The sequence below is a fragment of the Setaria viridis genome, chromosome 7 (assembly GCF_005286985.2).
Source record: "Setaria viridis chromosome 7, Setaria_viridis_v4.0, whole genome shotgun sequence".
NCBI classification, from domain to species: Eukaryota; Viridiplantae; Streptophyta; class Magnoliopsida; order Poales; family Poaceae; genus Setaria; species Setaria viridis.
In genome coordinates this window covers 23,206,263-23,220,619 of record NC_048269.2, presented here as the reverse complement: position 1 = coordinate 23,220,619, position 14,357 = coordinate 23,206,263, and the positions used below count along the sequence as shown (strand labels likewise).

Genomic DNA, 14,357 nt, shown 5'->3' with positions numbered 1-14,357 from the left:
GAGAATTTGTATTTTTTTTCTAAGTTTAGATAACCCGTGAAGTATAAAAACATATCACTCATTCAACACGCTAATTAACAAGCTACTAGCGTTGATATCGTAAGTGCTAATAAGTAGAGGCCAGAATAAAGAATACGGAAACGCTAGGCTACGGGCGTCCGGCGTCCGGATGCTCCGCCAGCCAACCTCATTCTCGTTCACATATTCGTTTCCACCGACAGGCATATCTTATCCTCTGCGCTCTTCATCGCCGCTGCAGCCTTCCTTCTCATCCCCGCATCAATCCCGTGCTGCAGATGGAGGCTAAGGTGGATGCCTAGGTGGGTGCACTCCCCCACCCCAGCAGCCTCGTCCCCCACCCCGGCATCCTCCTCGCCCACCCCGGCGGCGCCCCTTCCCCACTCCGGCATCCTCACCCACCGGGAGCGCCCAACGTCCGCGGATCCGATAGTCCTCTTCCCAATCCCAGTGAGATCCAAGCAAGCCCCTGATCCTCCCCTACCCCGGCCGGCGGCGCCCTCCCCATATCCGGTAGCGTCTCCTCTCCTTCGACCGACGATGGGCAGGCTGGTCATCATGGATCTGAGCGAGCTCCGTCTCCTCCGCGTGATGCTCGACGTCGTAGCGAACCGGAGCAGCAGAAGCTCGCGCCTACTGACGGCTCCATGTTGCAATAGGTACCTCCTGGTGTTGCATTAGTTATTTTGGGATGTTGCAACAGTGGCTTTTGATATTTCATCTGTTTTGCAACAGTCCGACTTGCCAGCAATCAGGTGCTGCACCAACTTGTTTATGATGTTGCATATAGTTGTTTTCTTTATTTCGGTCTCTTATTCTTTCGTTGTTGCAATGCTGTAAGAGATACTTTTTATGTTGTTGCAATGTTGTTGCAATGTGTCTGTTTTGAATGTTGTACAAAGTGGTTCGAGATGTTTCATGCACGTAAAGGTATTGCAATCCTCGTGTTGCAAGTGTTGATTTTTGATGTTTCGATAGTTATTGTTCAATGTTGCGACGGAGCGTTCGATAAAAAAAAATTATCAAACGTCCGGGCGCTAGTACGTCCGTAAAGAATATTCCTTTGCCGAATTGTGCATGACAGCTGTAAAAATGTCACGACGACACTCCGCGAAGTTGCTCTTGAGTCTTGACGCATTTTGTTGGTTGCAAAACTTTGATTTGGTAAAGCCGCCTCCCTCAATTACGAGATAGGTTGGGCTTAGCTATCAGTGGACTTGGGCTCATGAAAGGACATTCCTCGTGAAATACAACTTCGAAGTGGGCTCTGATAAGCAGGCCTGCTGCAAGAATTTCCCACTTGATGTATATCACAATATAATTTATATATATGTATAGAGTCAGAACAGTGATTTCTACCTTAAACTAGCTTAAACTAAGAGTTCAATTAAATGCATGTCAAATATGTATTCAAGTGCGATGCAAAGTGAAAAAAAATACTCCCTCCGTTCCTATTTATAAAGCGCACACATATCAAGATTCAAACTTTACAATCTTTGACCAATAATTTAACCAACAAATTTTTATTTTTAATATAAATTTGACATGATCAGATTTGTAACCAAATGTACTCTCCAATGATTATAAGTTTATAATCATAAATAATATAAGATAAGATAAATGAATGATCAAAATCTAATTTGGAAGACGCCTTATGAACAGGAATGGAGGGAGTATGATCTGAATGAAAAAAACTAAATATAGTAATCGCTAACTACAGTTTATGAAGATGGATAAAGATAGATATATATATTTATATGAGCATTTATTTTAAATATTAACAAATAAGAGAGGAAGGTAAGCTATTTTGAGTCTTAGCTTATGCCCTAATTATTTTTATGAATTATTAGTCCGTGCAGTAGCATGGATCGGCGAACTAGTTATTATAATTTTATAGCTGTACTGCAATTAAAAAGACAGTAGTTTTGTTTTTTGTCAGACTCTGTAATTAATATTTCCATCACTGCCCTACTGAGCTCTGTTTGGTTCGTAGGACTAAACTTTAGTCTCTCCTTTTTAGCCTCTTTTAGTCCCTAAACTGCCAAACATAGGGACTAAAAGAGGACTAAAGGGTTTAGTCCTCTAATTCCTTAGGTGACTAAAGTGGACTAAAAGCCCAGAAGGACACCCATGCCCCTTCTTTATTGCCTATTCCCACCCGTTCCGAATCCTCCCTTTGGGTTGCCCTCGCTCGCTCCCCACACCGCCGCTACCGCCCCCTCTCCTCTCCACACCCTGCCCCCGTCCCCGCTCCTCCCCACGCCGCCGCACCCGCTCCACCCACACCCGACAAAGAGGAAGATGGGCGACGGCGGGGCTCCGGTAGCCCCGGGGGTGCCGTCGACGATGTACTTGACGGTTGAGCACTCCAGGAAGAGCTCGGCCGGGAAGTTGGACTTGGGGATGGCGGCGTAGTGCGGCGGGAAGTGGTTCCTGGAGAAGCAGAGTGGGCAGATCCAAATCTTGGCGGCGAAGTCGACGCGCGCGAAGGGATTGAGGAGGGCGGAGCAGGGTGGCTTGCAACGGAGCGGTGGGTAGGGTAGCGGCAGCAGGGCCATGGCGGAGGGATTCGGGACGCGTGCGGGTGAGACAATGGCGGCGAGCGGCACGACGCAACGACTGGCCTCGACCTTGGAGCGCAGCCAGACGTTCCAGGTGAGGTGGACGGCGTTGGGGCTGTCTGGGTCGGTGGCCGCCACGGAAGGGTCGGTGGCCGACATCAGGGTGCGGCGAGCGGCGGGGCGGGAAGATCGGGCGAGGAGGTGGTGGTGGTGGTGGGATGCGCCTGCGCTCTGCGCTCTGCGCGTGCGTGTGGTGGCGTGGGCTTGGTTTCGTCAGTCGTTTGTTCGCTCCTCCTCGATCTCCTTGGTTTTGTGATTTGATTAGAGATATTTTCGTCTTTGTTTGTTTGTATTAATGGACTTTAGTCTTTGATTCAAACATGGTAGGGATTGAAGTTTAGTCCTGGACTAAACTTGACTAAAGGAACCAAATAGAAGCTTAGACCAATATCCAACTACGTACGTTTCTGCAAGTCTCCTTGCACGCAAGCGCCTCTGCTTGGAAGTTGGAACTGAATGGGCGCTGCAAAGTGCAAAACCCCTCACCTGTAACTGTAAGTTCTTGCTAGCTCCTGCCGCAACCACAGTACTTTGTATATTCAACTACGATCTCATATATTTTTCTCTTGTCCAATTAAATCACCAGCACCACGAGAAAGTAAGATGCACCAAAATATTTCGGAAGTCGACTTGGGATCCTAATTTTATATTGTCGTACGTTGTACGATTATTGTGCTTAATTAAGCAATATAGGCCGTAGCGGTTTCACATCCCTTGCGGCCTACTTCTACCATTTAACAATAATTAATTTGAGTTACTACCTTTAGGAACCTATATATGCAAATTAAAAGTTCAAAAACCAAAATGGTTACTATTAATAAACAAGTTTGAGGACAACTGGACAACTTATTCTACTATATCCACGGCCATTCGACATTTATTTTAGTGCTTGCATGTAACATATATGATTCTATATACGTAATTTTGGAACTAGCTAGGAGAAGCTTCTCTCTTTGGCTCGCCACTAGCCCAAACACTTCGGACATATTGATGTCACCTCTCTTGTTCCCCACCGGCAACTCCCAGTCAAGACGATGCACAAGGTTTGCCAGCATCAGCTCTATGCAGGCTATCCCGAAGTTCACTCCAGCGCACATCCTTCGTCCAGACCCAAAAGGCAAGAACTGGAAGTCGTTCCCCTTGAAGTTAACATGCGTAGCACTACCGTCACCAACAAACCTCTCAGGGATAAACTCCTCGGCATCCTCCCAGTAGCGTGCGTCCCTGCCGATCGCCCAAGAGTTGATCAAGACTCGTAACCCAGCAGGGATCGTGTGACCATCGATGCTGCATCTAGCCATTGAGAAGTGCGGAAGGAGAGGCGCCACGGGGTGTAGCTGGAGCGACTCTTCAACGACAGTCCTCAGGTAATTAAGGTCTTGTTTGGCACGACTTCTTCAGCGATTCCTCCATCGGTTTTTGAAGAAGCCATACCAAACGCTAGTTCCCGGAACGACTTCGCTGATGAAGCCGCTTGAAACCCACTGACTAGAGCTATCCGAGGGAGGGGAGAAAAAAAATTGGCTCCCCGCGACTTCTCCCCTTCAGTTGCCATCCTTGCCCCCGGGAGGAGCCCGTAGGCGGAGCAGGCGACTAGTAAGGGCAGGAACGAGGAGGTGGAGGCCGAAGGCGATGACGACGCGGGATGCAGGCTCGAGGCGGCCGGCGGCCATGTGGCCCCCACTGTGGCCCCCTGTCGGCGCATGGGTGGTGGCCATGGTATCCATCGTAGCCCCTGGCGGCGCATGGGTGGTGGCTATGGGCCTCGTCGCAGCCCCCGACCCCCGGCGGTGGTGTCGGCTCGAGACGGCGGGGAAGGACGCTGCAGCGGGGTGGGAGGGTGTGGTAGGACAGCGACGGATGAGCAGGCCTCAATCCAGAGACTCCCTGCTTCTCCACCAGCAGGCGCTGCTTGTGGATGAAGGGCGCAGCAATGGCAATGTCACGACAGGCCTGTGGACTCACGAGCTAGGTTGGAGAGGATAAGGACGAAAGAAAGAAGCAGGGCCGATAGAAAAAAAATGACCGTGAAAAAATACGGTAGAAAAAGGAGGGGTGTCACGTGGGAAAAATATTAATAATTATTTTTTTATTTCATATAAAATTACATTATAAATTGATAAAAACATATGCACATCCAAATTAAATTAACAAGGGCACATTTGACAGTTTCCATTTTCCATCTAACGAACTCAAATTATAATTTATCCATTCAAACAATCCGCTAAGGGCATGCAGGACATTTGATCTCTAGCATCCATTCCTAGGAATACAGGAGAAGTCATTTTGCCAAATACTTTACAGAACAGCTTTAGCTTTACCGAAGAAACCACTCCACCAGAGAAGTTGTAGCTGGAGGCGTTTCAGTCACAGTCACAGCCCTACCAAACGAACCTCAAGTCATGTTTGTTGTTAGATCCGCTTCACTGACAAGTTCTACTCCCTCGGGGACGCTGCTATTCACCTCAGCTTGAAGCTTCGCCATCATTCGTGGCTTCCGCATGAGCTCTGCCATGGTGAAGTCGAGCATCGAAGACGTTGTCCCTATTCCTCCGAAAAATACGTCCTGCACACCCAAAACTCGAGAAAGATCATCAGGTCGAGAGGACAAAATAGCACAGGACATGAGACCTCACCTAGTACTTCTCACTAGAAGAATTCACTTAGAAGCTTTGTACTCACAAGCAGGATAGCTTTCATCTGCTCTCTGGTGAGGCCGTACTCGTGTCAAACGGACAGCAACACATGGATCAAATCATCATCATCTTGTCAAGAAGCTCATCCCACCACCTTACTGCTGGAAAACTGAGCATTGGTCCTATCCTTTAATACCGGTTGCTTTTTAACCTAGTACTAATATGAGCATTAGTACCGGGTCTAACGGCTAGTTCTCAGGAGCCTCTCGTGACCCACTTTAGTACCGGTTGGAGTCACTCATTAGTACCGGGTAAAGCCTCCACCTAGTACTAATGTGCCTGAGGGCCTTTAGTACTGGGTGGAGCCTCCACCCGGTACTGATGGCTGACCTTTAGTACCGGTTGGAGGAGCTCCCACCTGTCGCCCCATCCGCCTTATCCACCCCCCTACCCCGCTCCTATCCTCTTTCTCCGCCCCCCCTCAGCACCTCCTTATTCGCACCCTCCCTCCTCCCTCTCTCCCTCCCCCGCCAGCTTTCTCCCCTCCCTACCTCCTCTCCTACCGGCCCTCCTCTCCTAGCTACCACCCTCCGCCCCTTTGCTGCCCCTCCCCTTCCCCCTCCACTTGCCCCTCACTGCTAGTGGAGAGCAGCAGCGGGGCTAGGTGCGGCGGCAGCAAAGGCGAGCGCGGATGGCGGACGCAAGCTCGACCTCGGTGGCGTGGCGGCTCCGACGGCGTGGCAGCCTTGGTGGGTGGCGGCTCCGGCGGCATGGCCTCGGCTTCCTCTTCCCTGGTATGCCTCTCTCTCTCTCTCTCTCTCTCTCTCTCTCTCTCTCTCTCCATCTCTCTCTTTCTCTCCCCCCTCATGGCGGGGGTGCGGCCGGGGCTTCGGTGGGGTGCGACAGGCCGGATCCGACGGGGCTGCGGATGTCGGCGGCCGGCGGGGAGGCGGCGGTTAGATCCGGCGAGGTACGACCGGTGGGTCGCGGGGGAGGGGCAGCCGACGCTGATGAGCGCGGTGGCGGGGCAGCCAGGTGCGGTCGGCAGGATGCAGCTCGCCCCACAGCGGCGGGGTGCAGCTTGGGCCCGGCTTGCCTCATCAGTGCCACATGGTGCCTACATGGCAGCCATGTGGGCCACAGTGGCGGCACGTCACGGCGCGGCATGGGCGCGCACAGGCGGCCGATGGCGCACGGTGACCGCGCCCACGACATCGCGGCGTGGCACGACGTTGCATGCGGTGCATGGCCAGAGCATGGTGGCGAACAGTGTGAGCGGGCGGGCGAGGCTAGGCTAGGCGGCACGACACAGCAGCGCACGGCCCCAGCGGCCGGCGGCGAGGCTAGGAGGCGGCGGTCTAAGCTCTTCGGCACTACTGTTAGGTTACAAGAGAGAGGGAAGGAAGGGGACCTCACATAGGCAGGACAAGGGCGACGGTGAATGGTGGCGGCCTCGGATGGCTTCGGGCGGCGGCGCTCGAGCGGCGATGGCGGACGGCTCCGGCTCCACGGGCAGCCTCCTCTTGTTTCTCCCTTCTCCTCCTCTCCTCCTCCTCCTCCTTCTTCTTCTCCTGCCCCTCCTCTTCTTCCCCTTCTTCTTCCTCCCCCACTCCTTCCTTTCTCCCTCGGCTTCTCTTTCTTCCCACTGGCGGCGGCGGCGGGGAGAGCCCCGATGGCTTGGGATGGCTCGCAGGGGGGGGACGCCGAGGTCCTATTTATAGCCCAAGGCCGGCTAGGGTTCGCACAATGGGGCACCATTGACGAGCATCATCGATCCTCGGTGGACGAGCTTGAGGCGGCGTGGTGCCTATCGTATGGCACCGTACTAAGGCTCTGGGGCGCGGTGCAGGGGCAATGCGGTCCTTTCCCCCCCAGTGGAAGCTTCCGGAAGCTCACGGGCACGGTAGTGCATGCTCACGTGGCCGGCGGGCGCTCACGCGCCTCGGGCATGCCGCGGTTGGAGAAGAAAGTGGAACAGGGCGGCGACTGACATGCAGGCCCAAGTAGCAGAGAGAGAGGAAAGGGAAGGCAGGGCGTGGCGCTGTGCAGCTGGGCTAGGCCTGCTGGCAAGGAGCGGGGAGCGGGCGAGCGAGCGCTGGCATGAGCTGGGCCGACCTGTTGGTAAGGTGGCCGGCTGGGCCGAAGGCGAGGCGCGGCGTTGCGAGCGGGCTGGTCGGGTTAGGTTAGATTAGTTTAGGATTTGGGTTTAAATTTAATTTGAATTTTTGAATTGAATTCAACTTCAAACAACACTTAAACATGAATGAGCACACAAATTTTTAAATGGAATTTTTGGGATGAGAGAGAAATTAACTAGCATTTTCAAATGAGCACACAATGCAAACAAAAAGTTTTAAATTTTTGCAAATTTCACTCAAACAAATATTACAAATTTTTGGAATATTACACCTATGGTCACCATATTGACATCCTTAGATCCAGATCTATGATTAGCCCTTTTATCCTTGCGATTCTGCGCGATCTGGATAATTCTTTGAGAAATGTCCCAACTCGCCGCAGGTATAGCAAGACAACTCGGCTTTGTTCATCTTCTCCTTGAAGGTAGTAGTGTTAAGGACCTTGTTTTTCCCTTCATTGTTGTTGAGGTCCTTCACAATGCACTTCACCTCATGCGTTTGCTTTACCATAGAATAGTTGTTCACTATCTTGTAGTCATGGAAGCTCTTCATGAGGTACAGTTCAGTGCCTACATCTGTTGCACCATGCTTTGTAACCAAAGCATCCCACAACTCTTTCGCATATGTTGAGTCCACATAGATAGGACCAAACGGTCAAAGAGCATGCTAATGGTACATCCCACGAAAAGATTATTGGCATCCGTGAACTTCTGCTACTACTTAGCAGTCCGTTTGCTTTCTGATTTGCCTTTTCTCGTGTCCCAGATGTGCATTGCATTAAGCCACAGATTGACCTTTGCTTGCCTTCTCTTAAAGGTCACCAGAAAATTTTTAGGACCTCAGTGACTCAGCAAAACCAGCCATCATAAAATCAGCAGATTGCCTATGATAAGATTTTTGGATTGTTGGATATTTAGATAATTGTTGTATTAATTTCAAAATAAATAAATCATGACAAGAGACAATCCTAGTATGCAAAACTCTAACATATTAGGGAACATGATCAACACAATCATGATCTCAGAAAACATGATTAAAAACCAGATCAGATCATGGCGCACGTACCGAGAAGCTGTAATGACGAGCGCCGCTGACGGGATGACGACGGTGTTGACGGATCGCAAAAGCCGGCATTGAAGATGACAAACTTGAGCAATCGTGCAAAGCGCTTCCCAAAAATCTTATTCGCCCTCTCCCGATGCAGGATCACAAGGATGACTAGTTCCGGAGAATTGCTCTCCCGTTTGCTGGTGCACGCCGACGCAACGGAATGGAGAAGACTACAGTGGTGGCGCAGCAGTGTAGAGAGGCGAAACCTAACTCGTATAAACCACCTTAGGGATACCCGAACTAGGAGCATTCCCGTATAATGGTCTATGGTGCGTCTTTTTCACGAGGGGTGGTCCGTATTTATAGTGAGAAAAATCTCCATACCCTCATCTATTAGCAATATGGGATTAATAGATGGTGTACACTCTAACGCTAATAGACCTTTAAGATTTATTACGGATTATTTATATGGTCAAGCTCATATATCTAACAGAGATGTCCTCGATGAGCACCCGCAACAGCTTGTTCCGGCGCTCGCTTCGGAAGGACTTTGCTCATCAGTCCATCACCGCGCGGCAGCCCGATGAACGAGCCGAGCAGGTCGCTCATGTCCACCACCGCACCTGCGGCGGCCGCATCGTTCATGCGTGTGAGCGCGTGTCATCTCATCACATCGCATGCTTATGCTCAAAGTGTCGTTAGTCCAGGAAAATTTGATTAGTTGGTAATTAATGCCACATCACTGGATTAATCAATGGAGTTTTTTGGTTTATTTACCTCCTCCTCGCGGGCGAGGCGCAACGACTGCACCTTCTTGACGCTGAGCAGGTGCGTGGTGACGAGCTTCCTCGCCTGCCGCCAGTAGTCCCCGTGCGGCGCGAAGCCGACGTCGGAAGGGCCGTAGAGGACGATCTCGGCGACCAGGGAGTGTGGCCGGGACGCGAACACGTGGTCGTGCGTGCGCAGCACCGCCGGCGCGCGGCGACGACACGACGAGCACGGGCATGGCGCCGAGGCGGAGGAGCATGAGGTCCATGCCGTACTTCCTGGCGAGGGTCCGGAGGGAGACGTGCGGGAGCGAACCGACAAGGTGGAGGTGGCCGAGAACGGGCAGCGCCGGAGGGGAAGGCGGTAGGTGGTCATCTGCTACCTGCTGCCTGCTGCCTCCGCCTCCCTCTCATGGCACTGAACGTGGACAACGAGTAGCGTACGAGCAATAGGAAGGGAGGAAGGAGTAGCACAGAAATCATGTTCGTGGAGTCTTTAGCTCACGCACGAACTGTTGTGCTAGGCTTGCCATGGCAATGGATATGATGGCAGTGCTCTCAGTTTGGGAGCTTGAACTGAGAGGTAATGGTAATGCTTGGCATCTGATGGTTAATATAGCTTCCAAAGTTTGTAATTTCTACACACATGCGTCATTGATGTATGACAGATCAAGTATTTCCAAGTCTAGATATAACCGGAAGTGAACGTAACTCTCAAAGTTGCAGTGTATAAATTTAAGTGATTCTGACCCTTTTTGAGTGGGACGCATTTGTTTCCTAGGATCCTATTTCTATGATTCTAATGTATCTTCCTTGAGGTCCACGACACTATGCCCCCTGTACTTAAATCCAAGCAATGATCGAAATGCAACCTATTATTACCATTAGGAGGTGTATGCACCCTCCTACGTGTCACATTGGATGTTTGTGTCACATTGGATGTTTGGATACTAATTAGAAGTATTAAATATAGTCTAGTTACAAAACTAATTGCATAGATGGAGTCTAATTAGCGAGATGAATCTATTAAGCCTAATTAGTCTATGATTTGACAATGTGGTGCTATAGTAACCATTTACTAATGATGGATTAATTAGGCTTAATAGATTCGTCTCGCGAATTAGTATAGGGGTTCTGCAGTTAGTTTTATAATTAGCTCATATTAGTCCTTCTAATTAGCGTCCGAACATTTGATGTGACACTCCTAAAGTTTAGAATCTCGTATCCAGACACCCTAAGTTTAGTCCATTATCGTGTTGCTATGCAGAGCTACTTGTTGGATTCGTTCCATCTCTCTCCATAGCACTGCCTATGCCCAAACTGCTAGCCCTGCAAAGGTCAGATAGATATATGCTCGCCACATGCATCGAGCTACTTTTTAGGTTGGTGGCATCTCTGATCTCCCAACCTATATGCTCAATCTGCTGGTGCTGGCTACGCAAAATAAACCTGGCTGAACAGTGTTCGAATACGACCTGTACGTCCTCCTAGTTCTTGTTCACTAAAATAGAAAGCCCACGAGCACCACGAGAAAGTAAGAATCAACAGATACAAAACACTATGTTGGAATGTCAATTTGTGATATTAATCTTTTTCATTCTACAAATTACTGTGTTTTTAATTAAGCTATATGCCGGGCTGTTTTCATATCCCTTGCAGCGCACTGCTATCAGCCGTTTTCACATCTTAAATATAATGATTTGTAACCAACGATTACTGTTCTTTCAAAAATAAATTTAAAAAATACAAGTGCGTGACTCAAACTCAAATGTGCAGCATCTACTACAAGATACTCGATGGCAATATTTTTCTATTGGATCTGAAGGTATTTAAGGTGCAATAAGGGAATTATTGCCGCATATCAATAGTTCAAGCCTGGGCAGAGCCAGCTATAGAAACTAGGGGAGCTCCTCCTCTTCTTCTTTTTTCTTCCTTCTTTCTCCTCAAAAACGATAGGAGGGATCAAGAGACAAGGGGGCTTCATTATTGTGGGAAGGTAAGGGGGGCTCAAGCCCCCAAATCCCCCACCCCCTTAATTATGCTCCTCGCGAACTATCAACAAAGCACGCTTGTAGCAATACAATCTAAAATTTCAAACAATTAAAGCAAAAATATACAATAGATGAACTCATTACTTCAAGATATTGATCACTGAAAAGCAATGATGTATTGATGTACAACATTTGTGCACAAAATGAGAGATGGGTAATTAAACAAATTGGTAACAGTAAATTAAATAATTTAGGAAAAATTCTATTTTACCACCCTGAACAACTAACTTTGTCCATTTGATCTCCTGGCTAAAATTTCGCTCAATATACTCCCCTAAACTATTTTAGATGCTCCAATCTACTCTTGTTGAGTTTTTTTTTCATTTCTCCATGTACTCGTTGAACTTGAAGTTGAAATTTTATGAGATAATAGAGGACATGGACATGGTGTACTATGTTAGAAAATCACCTTAAGAACTTATTATTATTGTTGTTTTTCATGCAATTTTTGTATATCGTAGGATTAGTTTAGTAGAAATGCCCCTCGCCTATAATATAAAACTAATAACAAAAAATTCTTGATATATATTTTTCTAACGTTTATCACAGGTCAAATGGACAAAGTTAATTACTCAGGTTATAGGGATGGGATCTCCCGATCCAAATTTCCGTAGAAATGACCCACATTGCCTTTCATAAAAATCATCTACATTTTTTCGCGCATACACAATTGTTGCATTAACTGATCATCATGCTGTATAGGAAGTGAGCTTAGATCATCCAGGTTCGAGTCCCTCTAACTTGAATTTGAATACCTATTTCTTTTTTTAATGAAAAATCCCCTAGCTCCTCCTAGGTTCATCTAAATTAATATTATCATCATGCTGTATGCATGTAATAGTGATGTAAACAGTAAACGTACACCCACCGATGAGTTTTTATTACAGTGCCTCCATCCAACACAAGCACTATGCACGTAATTTTGGAACCAAGAGAAGCTTCTCCTTCCGTCGGACCACAAGCCCGAACACCTGTGACATATCAATGTCGCGCCCCTCCTTCCCCGGTGGTAATTCCCAGTCGAAACGGTGCACCAGGTTCGCCAGCATCACCTCTACGGTGGCCACGGCGAAGTTCATCCCGGCGCACATCCTTCGTCCGGACCCGAAAGTCAGGAACTGGAAGTCACTCCCCTTGAAGCTAACATCCACAGCGCTGCCGCCATCAATGAACCTCTCGGGGACGAACTCCTCGGCGTCCTCGCCCCAGTAGCGCGCGTCCCTGGCAATGGCCCAGGCGTTGATCAGGACCTGCACCCCGGCAGGGATCGCGTAGCCGTCGACGCTGCAGCTGGCCATGGACAGGTGCGGCGCCAGCAGCGGCGTCACGTTGTGCACCCGGAGTGACTCTTTCGTGACGGCTCTCAGGTAGGGCATGCTCTTCAGGTCGTCTCCGCTGACGATCTCTTGTCCCGTGGGCGTGCTGCTCCTCACCTCGGCTTGCAGCTTCTCCATCACGCGTGGCTTCCGCATGAGCTCCGCGATGGTGAACTCGAGCGTCGAAGATACCGAGTCGATTCCCCCGATGAACACGTCCTGCATGTCCAATTCTTATTCAGGTAATCAGGTCTTACGAATTTACAATTCTAATTGCCAGACATGAGCTGATGTATTGTATACTTACAAGCAGGAGGCCTTTCATTTGGTCTCTTGTGAGGCCGTAATCCTGCCGAACGGAGAGCAGAACGTGTATGAAGTCATCGTCATCCTTCGGATCACTCGCCGCCATCGGCTCGTACTTGCTCTCATGGTCCTGGATGAGCCTGTCGAGCAGCTCGTCCCACCTCCTCCTCAACCTCTCGGACCTGGCGCGGACCACCTTCTTGAGTACGCCAAAGCGAGCCAGGAACGGGAAGAGCTCCTCGACGTTGAAACCAGCCAGCAGCGGAGTGGTGTCGCAGACGAGCTGCCGGAACAGCCTGTTCCGGCCCTCGCTCCGGAAGGACGCGCCCATCACGGCGCGGCACGCCAGGTCGTTCGCGAACGAGCTTAGGAGCTCGCCCGCGTCGACGGCCGCGCCCGCGGCGGCCGCCTCGGCGATCCGGCCCACCACCGCGCCCACCTCTCCCTCGCGGGCGTGGCGGAAGGACTGCACCCTCCTGGCGCTGAGCAGGTGCGCGGTGATGAGCTTCCTCGCCCGGCGCCAGTAGTCCCCGTGCGGCGCGAAGCCAACGTCGGAGGGGCCGTACAGGACGACCTCGCCGACGAGGGAGTGCGGGCGGGACGCGAACACGTGGTCGTGCGTGCGCAGCACCGCCTCGGCGGCGCGGGGCGACGAGACGACGAGCACCGGCAAGGAGCCGAGGCGGAGCAGCATGAGGTCCGGGCCGTGCCTCCCGGCGAGGTCCCGGAGGGAGACGTGCGGGAGGGAGCCGACGAGGTGCAGGTGGCCCAGGACGGGGAGCGCCGGTGGCGAAGGTGGGAGGCGGTGGTGGCCGTCTCGCTGCTGCTGCTGCTGCTGGTGGTGGTCCCTCGCTCTGTTGGCGCCGAGGCCGAACAGCGTTGCCCACCAGCTGCGTAGGAGTAAGAGGAAGAGAGGGAGGAGGAGCAAAAGCCACGCCCGTGGAGCCGTCCACATCTCGTGCACAAACTGCTCTGCTAGGTTCGCCATGTCGATGCAATGGAGCTCGATCGACCTGCAGTGGAGGTTGATATAGCTCCAACTCTTGCCGCTTCCAAACGAGCTAGTTGATCAGTGAGACAAGGACACGATCGATCAGCTGTGCACACGTCACTGACGTAGGACAGACTTCAACATTTCTAAGTTGGGTTTATAGGGGGTTGGTCAAGAACATATCTAAATTCAGCAATCGGCTCCAACGAGCATTGGCATTTCCATTGCGTGTGCAGGAGGGTGAATGTGAATTGCATGATAACGTGGTGCCACGAGAAATTAAATGGCATGGAGATTGCCGAGCCTCTGTCGAATCGGCTACAGCTACGTGTACGGAGTAACCTTGAAGGTTTTGGGCGTGGATCTTGTGGCGCTGCGAAGCTACAGGACAGGGCTGTTCGGTGCTGCGGTTTTGGACGGGCGAGCTCTCGGCGTCGCGGGATCGGACCGTCAGGATCAGCAA

At 50.7% G+C, this 14,357-nt stretch overlaps 1 protein-coding gene and 1 pseudogene across 1 annotated transcript; both read right to left on the bottom strand.

The window, feature by feature from the left end:
• Nucleotides 1-3,493: 3,493 nt before the first annotated feature.
• On the bottom strand, nt 3,494-9,885 carry LOC117864771 (indole-2-monooxygenase-like; annotated as a pseudogene).
• A 2,133-nt stretch (nt 9,886-12,018) lies between these two features.
• Nucleotides 12,019-13,911, bottom strand: LOC117865154 (indole-2-monooxygenase). The gene is made up of 2 exons (XM_034749290.2): nt 12,905-13,911; nt 12,019-12,816 (listed from the first exon to the last, which is right to left on the bottom strand). The coding sequence occupies exons 1-2, from the start codon at nt 13,889-13,891 to the stop codon at nt 12,190-12,192; spliced, it is 1,614 nt and encodes a 537-aa protein (XP_034605181.1). The 5' UTR covers nt 13,892-13,911; the 3' UTR covers nt 12,019-12,189.
• Between the last annotated feature and the right edge of the window lie 446 nt (nt 13,912-14,357).